The sequence below is a fragment of the Formica exsecta genome, unplaced genomic scaffold, assembly GCF_003651465.1.
Source record: "Formica exsecta isolate Colony F162 unplaced genomic scaffold, ASM365146v1 scaffold400, whole genome shotgun sequence".
NCBI classification, from domain to species: domain Eukaryota; kingdom Metazoa; phylum Arthropoda; class Insecta; order Hymenoptera; family Formicidae; genus Formica; species Formica exsecta.
Window position 1 is genome coordinate 17,826 of NW_021851240.1, and position 10,869 is coordinate 28,694.

The window sequence follows — 10,869 nt, forward strand, 5'->3', positions numbered from 1 at the left end:
CGCAGAATCAATTAATACATTGTTATTTAAACTAAATTAAATTAGCGCTCCGTTATTTTAACAGGCAAAAAATCTGTTCTGGCTCTATTTATAATAGGGTATTATAACGTTTTTCAAAAATATTTTTTTATTGAAGTTCATACCCTATTTAGTTATTAAAATTTTTTTCGTTTGCTTCAAAACGTTCAATTTGTATTATTTTTAAATTATTTAAAATATCATAGTTTGAAATGCTACGAAAACGCGCCAATATGGCGCTGTAGCCGCGTGACGTCACTTCCTTACTAAAACTTCGATTTAGTACAGGGAACAAGGAGATTGTTTGCGGTTTTACTTTTTTTTAAAGAAAAATAGTCATTAATGGACGAAATCAAATGGAAGCAAAATATGTTAAAACAAATTCTACTAAAAATTGATAAGTTATTGGTGTGTCAATTTATAAGAGAAAACAGTCGCTTTAATGTTGCAGAAATGCGAGGAGTAAAAACATCTGCGTAAATATATTATATAACAAGAAATTCATTAATTTATATTAAGACCCGATTGTTCTATCTGCAGTTAAAATATATATCTACCTTTTAAGTAAGACCTATATATGTTTTATATATATATTTTAAGGTTATTATATTAATTGTCTGTTGGAATTACGTATTTATTAAATTATTTTGTACATTTAAGGCTAGTTCAAACACAGATTAATATTTTCTAATATTTTCTACTCTAAAATGCTTAGTTTTTGAAAGAAAAGGAGTGTACGGGTGGTCTAGGACACCCTGTATATATTAGTTTCCTCGAAATTTTCAATCTACTTATTCGATAGCACCAAATATATTTTCTGCAGACAGATTCAAATATAACCTTAACTTTAATAACATTATATCTTGGCGTCGCGATGCTACCGCGTACCGCGTCGCTTGATACATATCATATACGTATGCACGCACATACACATTGTTTCTCAAGGCGTATTTGCACACTCAAGCAAATAATCGTACATGAGCACTGCAAACGCGCCTTGAGGGACAAAATCGCTTTGCATATGTGCATGCGAGCATACGTACGTGAGTCTGAAAGTTGGAAAAAATAAATGTCACAATTCTGGTATTTCGCTCGATACGATTATCATACCTCAGGATTGACTGCACCAATCTTATTCAAATTGGTCGCAATCGAAAGCTTGCATCCACATTGTATGAGAAAAGTGCCGTTAGATTTTTGATTACGGCTTTAGTTCCTGAGATATTTTAATCGAAAGTTTATTAAGACGTAAAACTCCGGATAAGCTACTTGGTAGCGTTGCGGCCCCTGTACATAGGCAAATCGTTGACAAGTCAGAAAGAAATTTTTTCATATATTTGGCGTCGCGACACTACCGTGTCGCTTGATTATAATAATTAATATCAATAATAATTATTATTTAGAAAAATATTACCTCCTCTTCCTCTTCCTCGTTTCGGTCCCAAATAATAATGAGTTCAACTTATAAAACTTAAAAGAAGACAACTTATAGAGAAAGGCCATAAACTCCTCTTGTCTTTTGATTGCATCTCGTCGTTTACCTCTCTTCCACCAATCTGAAAATATCAAAGATTTTATTATTGATTCTATATTTTTTTCACCGTTAATACAAAAAGATAATAGCATATATAAAAACAGAAAGCACAAAGTTATGATATACATACATTTTAACTGCACAAATATAAAACAAATCTTATTGTAAGGAATAATTTATGTAATCAAGTGACAGCAATATACAGTAGCGTTGTGATTTATTCTAATTCAACATTGCGATAACAGGTACAATCAAGTGCAGCACATGACAAAAGTATTTATATTTCATTTTATACTATAAATACTTTTTTCACATACACTGCACTTGAGTATATCTGTGATCACAACATTGCATTAGAATAAGTTACAATGCTATTATATATCGCTGTCGCTTAAGATTTGTTTTATATTCGTACAATTAAAATGTATATATATCATAACTTTGTGCTATTCATATAATACTTTAAAAGTATACATACACGGAAAGTCCCCGGCAGGATGCTCGTTATTAATGGCGGGTCCAGGTCTATATTTCTTTTTATCAACTGCTTGTACCTGCTTTTGTATCTGTTGTTTTTGTATCAAAGCCTCTTTTTCGAATAATTTTTCTCCTTCCTTTTCTAATTTTTCCATCTCCATCTATAAATAATTATATATATTACAGATTTCTGTGGAGTACTAATAATCTAAGAAATATTATAACTTTAAAGAAATTGATTGCATACTTTCATTTGTTCCTCGTCCGATTTTGCCTGCTTAAAAGCCTCCTCGCGCCTCGCGCTTCGTGCCTTCGAATCTTCTTTTAATTTTCTTTTGGCATTAAACTCTCTACTGCGTTCCTGCACCCGTTTTTTGCAACGATACTTTTATCATAGGCTGCCTTGTTTTATAACAAAATATTTTATTAAATTAGTTACAAAACTTTCTGGAACTTTCTTTTAAGAATAGATTTGTTTAATAATGTTGATAATACAAGTGCTATTCAGAAATCAACTTCTGGTAGGCTTGAAAAATAAAATAAAAAACAAAAAATATTTCAATATACACAAAAGTTACTTGTGTGTGTGTGTGTTGGTGGGTGGGTGGGTGGGTGGGGGGTGTGTTCGTGTGTGTGTGTGCGCGCGTGCGTGTATGTGTATATACAGGGTGTCCCATCAAAAGTGGCCACCCCCTTTAATCTTCTAAACTAAAAGAGATATACCATAACAAATACATATCAAATTAAATGGTTCAAACTAAACTCTATTGTGAGCATAGTGGTTATTTCCAAAAGCTATCTGTGTTAATGTACGGAGAGATGCGTAATTTTTTTATAATAATGTGGATATGATAAAAGTCCATATGATAAAAGTTGTAGCACTGTTTGAAACGAATATAACAATGTATGATATAATGTAAATATTTTACATATTATACGAGTTTTATCAACTTGAAATATCGCGAGCGACGTCTACCTTTTCACTTTCTGAACTGCGTTATGGCCAACTTCTGACTCATGCATTAGAGATCGACATATGTCATGTTGTCATTTGATCATAATACTCAATCCGAAGTTGGCCATATCGCAGAGTCGAAAATGAAAAAGTAAACGTCGCCCGTAATATTCCAAGTTGATAAAACACGTATAATATATAAAATATTTACATTATATCATACATCGTTGTATTCGTTTCAAACAGTGCTACAACTTTTATCATATCGAAATATTCACATTATTATAAAAAAATGATGCGTACCTCTCCGTTCGTTAACACAGATAGCTTTTGAAAGCAACCATTATGCTTACAATAGAGTTCAGTTTGAACCATTTAATATATATTGAACGATTTGATATATATTTGTTATGGTTTATCTCTTTTAGTTTAAAAGATAAAAGGGGGTGGCCATTTTTGGTGGGACACCCTGTATATGTGTTTGTGCGTGTGTGTGTACACACACACACACACACTACTTTTCTCGACATAATCGTTATTCGAATTGAGGGCACTTGTCGTAACGCGACACAAGCTTTTACCATCATCAAAGTACATTGCTGCCAAACTTGAATCTCAGCCAACTCCTAACACTGCTCATCACATCCACTCTTCATTGTCCTCGAATCGCTGCATTTTTAACATATTTTCACGCATGTGAAGATGAAAGTCACTTGGTGCAAGGTCTAGGATGTAAGATGGATGATCGAACTCCCATTGGATTGCTCCGGAGGTTCCAATGGGGGTTTCTCGACAGATTTTTCGCATAAAAGTGTGGCTAAGAGTGTAGCAATTCGAAGGCAACCAAGAATTAATTAGCAGTGCTAAGATTCCAATTTGGCGCCATACTTTGATGAGGGTATACAAAAACTTGTGCCACACTACAATAAGTACCTCACTTCGAATGGTGATTTTTGAGAAAAGTAGTATATATATATGCAAATAACTTTTTTATATACAGGGTGATTCAAAACAACCTTCTGTCCTTACAATATCATATACTTGACTCAATTCTAAGACGATTTTTCCTTTGCCAAAATTTTTTCCGAGGCTTAGTTTTCAAATTATAAGGTAAAGCAGTTAACGAATTACGGGCCGCGTACGCGAGGCAGGCAGGGGCGGCGAAACTCACCGTCCGATGCTGGTGATTACGTGAAGCGCACGCTGCGATCAACTGTTTGCTACATGCGATGGGGTGTATGTGTGAGAAAGAACGTATACGCGTATACACACACATTCTCTCTCTCTCTCTCTTTCTCTTACACCCATCGCGTGTAGCAAACAGCTGATCGTACACACGTTCTCTCTCTCTCTCTCTCTCTCTCATTTACTCCGCTACAAAATATACAAGGTGGCTCATTTTAATTTATCCACTCAAATATTTTAAAATCTGTAAGTTTTAGAAGGAAACTTTTTAGACAAAAGTTGTTTGGTTCTGAGGAGGAAAGAAGATAGGAATGTTAGTTAGACCTTAGGTGGCGTTGTTGGGGTGATATCAAGATCGCATTAAATTTTTAAAATTAAAACTCCTATTTTTTATTGCAATTCTTGTAGTCCTTGTCGAGACGATTTCAAAACACTACTTATGAACCTTTTTTCGATGAATTGCTATCAAAATATGAAGTTTGAAGGTTAAGATGCCACCGACTTTAGCACTACCCGAGATGTACCACGCTGAGATTGTACAGTTGGACTCACACTTTTTGTGTGTGTTGCGTGTGTGTGTGTGTGTGCATGCATACGGGTGTTCGTGCGTTTGTGGGGTGTTTAATTAACATGAGTCCCCTCGCCTCTCACATCGGGATGCTTTTTTTTACATGACAATTTTAAGAAATTAAGGCTCTCGAGTGACATCACAAATTTCAAATAATCGCGGGTTAATCTCGCCTTCGTCTCTCCAGGGGAGTAAAGAGGGGTTATTATAAATCTCGAGAATTGAGATTAATTTTGAAAATTTTAGTATAGCACCAAGTAAATTTTGTGCCCTGTGCACATAATCAGTTTCATAGAAAACTTATTTTTCTATGAAACTGACGCTCTACCATCCGCGTTCTGGCTCTTACTAGCTCGCGATTATTTGAAATTTTTTTACATGGGTTACCCTCGCCTCTCATGATTTGTAGTATGTTTATCACATAAGATGTTCAAATATATTCCCCTCTTCTTGGATACATAATTCCACTCTTCGTTGAAAATGTCTAATGGTATTTAATAATACATTTCTTGGAATATTTCGACAAACAGTCTCAATCTTTTCCATCATATTTTCTCTACTAGTCGTCTCCTGCTTATAAACGATATTTTTTAAATAGCCCCACAAGTAGAAGTCTAGCGACGTTAGGTCGGGTGATCGCGCAGGCTATGAAACGGGATCACCACGTCCAATCCACCTTTCATTATACTGTCTATTTAGGAAATTTCTGACGATCCTTGCAAAATGTGGCCCTGCTCCATCTAACTGTAGCCACATTCTTTGCCTAACATGTATTTCTACATCTTCAAGCAAGATCGATAGTTCATATGTAAGGAAGTGCAGAAAATTTTCTTGGTTAACCATTCCATCAAAAAAATAAGATCCAATTAAGTGGCCATCAATTATACCACACCAAACGTTAATATTCCAACGATACTGATCGTCTATTTGTCTTTGCCAATGAGGATTAACATACGTCATAGCGTGTACGTGAACCGACGACGCACGAATTTAGGCTACACGTATACGCTATGACGTAGCGGCTACGTTTGTGTTAGTAAGTTCCGTGGTAAGTGGTGGTTCCCATTTCCCACGATCTGACAGCTCTGATACTGACATCAATGGGTGAGCTGCGTCCTCATTCTAGTGTCAGTGGCTTACACTAGGCTCTCGGCCCGATATTTTTCTCGATCTTCTACTTTAATATTTATACACAATACTTATGGCAGATTACATTCCATCAGAAATTGTTGATATGTTATTCATTTTGAGCTAATATTACAGAAATTATCGTCAAGCCGCTGCAGTTTATCAAATTAGATATTCAAATAGACATCCGAATCGTTCTGCTATGCGATATCTTGAAGCAAAAGCATGTCAAAGTCATTTAAAGCGCAATAAAAAAAAATAAGGTTTATAATAAAAATGATGTGCAAACGCGTACTGTAGCAGCTGTTTACTTTAATCCCCATATTTCTAGTGAACAAATAGAAAGACAATTAAGTATTCACAAGGCAACAATTCTATATATATAAGGATCTTAAAAAAATGCAAATACCATCCTTACCACATAACATTAATTCAGGCTATTATATCTAACAACATAAGGCAACGTTTGCACTTTTATCAGTAAGCTCAAGAAATGATGATAAATAATGCAGATTTTTTCAATTATATTATGTTTTCTGACGCAGCCACTTTCAAAAATACTGGAGAACTGAATCGTCATAATTGTCATTATTGGTCAGACGTTAATCCTCATTGGCAAAGACAAATAGACGATTGTTGGAATATTAATGTTTGGTGTGATATAATTAATGGTCACTTAATTGGACCTTATTTTTGATGGAATGGTTAACCAAGAAAATTTTCTGCACTTCTTTACATATGAACTATCGATCTTGCTTGAAGACGTAGAATTACATGTTAGGCAATGAATGTGGCTACAGTTAGATGAAGCAGGGCCACATTTTGCAAGGATCGTTAGAAATTTCCTAAATAGACAGTATAATGAAAGGTGGATTGGACGTGGTAGTCCCGTTTCATGGCCTGCGCGATCACCTAACGTCGCTAGACTTCTACTTGTACGGCTATTTAAAAAATATCGTTTATGAGCAGGAGATTAAATAGTTCAAACTGAATTCTATTGTGAACATAGTGGTTGCTTTCAAAAACTATGTGTTAAATGATGTACAATGATGTACAATGATGTATGATATAATGTAAATATTTTACATATTATACGAGTTTTATCGACTTGAAATATCGCGGGCGACGTCTACCTTTTTACCTTCTGCTCTGCGATATGGCCAACTTCTGACTCGTGCATTAGAGATTAACATATGTCATGTTGTCATTTGATCATAATACTTAATCCTAAGTTGGCCATATCGCAGAGCCGAAAATGAAAAGACAGACGTCGCCGCGGTATTTCAAATTGATAAAATTTGTATAACATGTAAAATATTTACATTATATCATACATCGTTGCATTCATTTCAAATAGCGCTACAATTTTTTTCATGTCAAAAAATTCATATTATAAAAAAATTATGCATACCTCTCCGTTCTTCAACACAGATAGCGTTTGGAAACAATCATTATGCTCACAATAGAATTCAGTTGGGCCATTTAATTTGATATATATTTGTTATGGTATATCTCTTTTAGTTCAAAAGATAAAAGGCGGTAGCCACTTTTGATGGGACATCCTGTATACAGGGTGAGGCATCTAAGACAGGCCACCTGGATAACTCCCACAGTTTTGGAGATAGGAGAAAATGTTTGAAATAAAAGTTGTATGGTATCGAGGGAGAAATCTGGTGGAAGCGAACATTTTTTTTTAGGTGGAGGCGCTTAAGAGATTTGAAGGTCATCTTCTCTCTCTCTCTCTCTCTCTCATTTTTTAAAATGAAACCATATTTCTCATTACATATTCTTGTAGCTTTCCTCGAGAGCTTTCCGTTCCATTTAAGAAAACATCGATCACATTGATCTCATCTTGAAAAGGTCACTCAAAGTCAAGTCCATATTTTTGTCATGTGGCCCCATCGAAACCATACAACTTCTGTCTGAAACATTTTTTTCTACAATCAAAAATAAAAAAGTTATTTGGGGTGGGACAATAAAATGGGACACCCTGTATATATATGTGTGTGTGTGTGCGCGCGCGCGCGCGCGTGCACGTGTGTGTATAGTTTTCATATAAGTTTCTTAAAATAATTAAGAGTTATGGAAACTTTTAATATACTTAACTTTTACTATAGTTAAATTTAATACAATACTTTTAAATCACATATAACTTTCATTTAAAAACCGTTATAATTCGTTCAATTTGTTTTCAGGGGATTTATGATTTATGAGAATAAGAAATTTGTCGAATAAGAAATAAATATATGATTGGCATTTTAAAACCAATAATGTTATTATCACTGTTTAAATTATCTGTATGTCTCGTATATATTATTAATGATAACATTTTATGCAAGTAATAAAATGCGAAAGATATGAATTTTTTAAATTATGCACTTGTTGCGATGTTAGATGACAAATAAAATGACAATCTATCTTATCAGAACTCGACAAAGGCAGGAGAAGAAGGAAATTTGTATTTATTTTTTAATTATCAGTCGCTTCTTTTCACGCTATTATCTCGTTAGATTCACGTTATCGTTATGCTCATTAACGATATCCGTAGGTAGATAATATTCACAATATTTGTATACTTTCTTTTTTATTCTTTTAATGAACATAAATAGAATAGTTTGAAATAAAATTAAAAATTTAAATTTCACATTTAAATTCTGTGGTATGTTTTTTAAAAACATCTTCGCCAGATAGGAAACAGAAATTCACTTCAAAAGCTGTGACACACGATCTTTTTATACTCTGTACAATTTTTATTCTTTAAATAGGAGAAACAAAATATGTAGAAACTAAATAAATGAAATAGATTTATATATACATTAAAGATATATCATTCATATAAATAAAAATAAATAATATTGAGATTATAGCATTTTTGATAATGTGCAGATAATTAAATTTTTAAATACAGTGATTGTCATACACTTACACAGATTTCATTGTCCCAGTGTTAATATCTTTTAATAATGATGGGTAATTAATTTATTTCTATAATCTCTGTTAATGTTAAACTAAATGATAATATGACCAATATTTATTCAATAGATCTCTTAATTTGGGTATTATATCACAATATGCAACATATCTGGCAAAAAAAGGAATTAATGGTATACTCGGTAATTTTTATTATTAAAAGCTTCTAGTCTCTCTATATTTAATTTCTTTATATTTTCTAGTCTCTCTATATCCCCCCTCCCCTCCCCACACACACACAGAGTAACATTTTATACATATTTACTGAATTCTTGTAAAAAAGTTTGCTTAAAAATTATTCCAAGAGCAGAAATATATAACCATTCTTATTTTAAAACTAAAATATTAATGTTGTATAAATGACATATCATTTTGCAGTCAAGAGTACAAGTGGTGAGACATCAATGTCTGTCGCTGAAAGAAAATTTGTTGCTGAAGCTTGGGTAAAAGCAACAAAACGTACAACATTTAATGATTCAAATAGGAGGCGCTCCTTTTTCCGATATTATCAAGCTTGTAAGTACATCAATATATAGATATAAGGTACATAATTAATATATGTGGAATAATGTTCAACACAAATACTATGCAATCAAATAATAAAGTAAAAATAATGTAATTTCATAGGCAACATGCAAATTCTCTGCATGTAAATTCTATACTCTGTTTACCAGACTTATACTTCAAGCTTATTACTTCTCAGCTTCAAGCTTATTACTTTTCAGTTAATAGTGAGCAATTTCTTTTAATACATGTAAATATGCATGATAATCTTTATCAAAAGATGTAATTGACAATATTGATATTTCTTCAAATGTGTATGTATCATATCATATATAATTTTTTTATAGTGCACATGGGACAATTCCTTCAATCAATTGATTATAAAATACCATCATTTGTGAGTATAAAAGTTCACTAATGCCAATTTAGAAGAAAGTGCACAAGCATTACATGCCAATAACAAGAAATATGTTATTTTTCTTTGTAATGATCAGGTGAAAAGTCTTCAAATTAAATCTTAAAAAAGTCTTAAAAAAGCTAGCAAGCTCTATATTTAATTTTAATTCTAGTATAATAGAGATAAATATACCTTTGTCTTATCCTAGTTAGTGAACACTGCATGTGCATTGGGAATGGATTCCTTTATTGACCAGCACAAATATGTTTCCAAAACTTATACTGGATATTCTTGCTGCTAGCAAAAATGGAGATATGTTAAGAGTTAAGAATATACAGGATAAACTTTCAAGCACTGCATTTGTTATAAGAAAACATAATAAATATTGTTTTTGCATTTAATAAAATGCATCGTTACTAAGAATTGATTATATATAGATAATTGGGTGCAGACTATAAAAATAGCAATGAATCTTCTTACTGAGATCAATGTAGAACTATCTCGTACACCACTTACATCTATTTCTCCTGATGCTGTAGCAACTATGATAACTGATTTAACAAATCTAGGATATAAACTAAAAATTTAAGCATGATTAAAAATATTTTATTACTCTTATAGTTTTTATGCTAAATATTCTACTTTTCATAAAAAATTATCTGTAAAATTATTGTATAAGCATAAAAAATAATATAGATATGTTCTAAAAATTAATAATATGCAAAAGATGTTAATTTACATAAAAATTAAAAGATAAATGAAAGGTGCAAATTGTATTTTTCTACTGTTATGATCATATAAAAAAATAATTTATAAATAAATTTATACGAAATCTAAAGTTTATGTACAAGTTTTTACATATCATATAAAAAGTTCTTACTTTATAAAACATTATGCACTACCCCATACAGCACAGAACGTTGTAACAACATTGCAGCAACATTGCGGCAATGTTGCAAATGTTGCTGCAATGTTCTGTGCTGTATGGGACCAAATACTGCACGATATATTCAATTTATTTTCACTCACCTTTGATGTACAAAAGTAACAGTGAGTTTATGTTATATTAAGAGCACAATATTACGAGATGAAAATAATAATTTACTGATTATGATAACGAACTATTATAGCCG

At 32.5% G+C, this 10,869-nt stretch overlaps 2 protein-coding genes across 8 annotated transcripts in view; one reads left to right on the top strand and one right to left on the bottom strand.

Annotated features, from left to right (window-relative positions):
* LOC115240052 overlaps positions 1-10,082 on the top strand; it is a 27,112-nt gene extending 17,030 nt beyond the window's left edge. Inside the window, exons 1-5 of one of the 6 annotated variants that reach the window (XR_003884729.1) lie at positions 16-494; positions 8,908-8,978; positions 9,214-9,351; positions 9,687-9,833; positions 9,945-10,034. Coding sequence is in view for 4 of the 6 variants with exons in the window: in XM_029815010.1 (XP_029670870.1) it covers positions 361-494; positions 8,908-8,978; positions 9,214-9,351; positions 9,687-9,736; positions 9,945-10,037 (486 nt within the window). In the remaining 2 variants the exon portion in view is untranslated. The other 5 variants (XM_029815010.1, XM_029815011.1, XM_029815012.1 and 2 more) reach the window with 5 other exon arrangements.
* On the bottom strand, positions 1,111-4,174 carry LOC115240054. Of its 2 annotated transcripts, none has more exons than XM_029815016.1 (5): positions 4,156-4,174; positions 2,277-2,431; positions 2,031-2,190; positions 1,433-1,574; positions 1,111-1,305 (listed from the first exon to the last, which is right to left on the bottom strand). In XM_029815016.1, the coding sequence occupies exons 2-5, from the start codon at positions 2,280-2,282 to the stop codon at positions 1,284-1,286; spliced, it is 330 nt and encodes a 109-aa protein (XP_029670876.1). In that variant the 5' UTR covers positions 2,283-2,431; positions 4,156-4,174; the 3' UTR covers positions 1,111-1,283. The 2 variants fall into 2 exon arrangements, with proteins under 2 accessions (XP_029670876.1, XP_029670875.1); XM_029815015.1 differs by lacking the exon at positions 4,156-4,174 and adding an exon at positions 3,566-3,680.
* Positions 10,083-10,869: the final 787 nt, after the last annotated feature.

Bases quoted from the DNA above. Each gene is read 5' to 3' on its own strand.
- LOC115240054 (XM_029815016.1), bottom strand. The intron at 1,575-2,030 runs GTATGTATACTT...TGATATTTTCAG, and splicing joins TCCTGCCGGGGACTTTCCGT to ATTGGTGGAAGAGAGGTAAA. The intron at 1,306-1,432 runs GTAATATTTTTC...GCCTATGTACAG, and splicing joins ACGAGGAAGAGGAAGAGGAG to GGGCCGCAACGCTACCAAGT.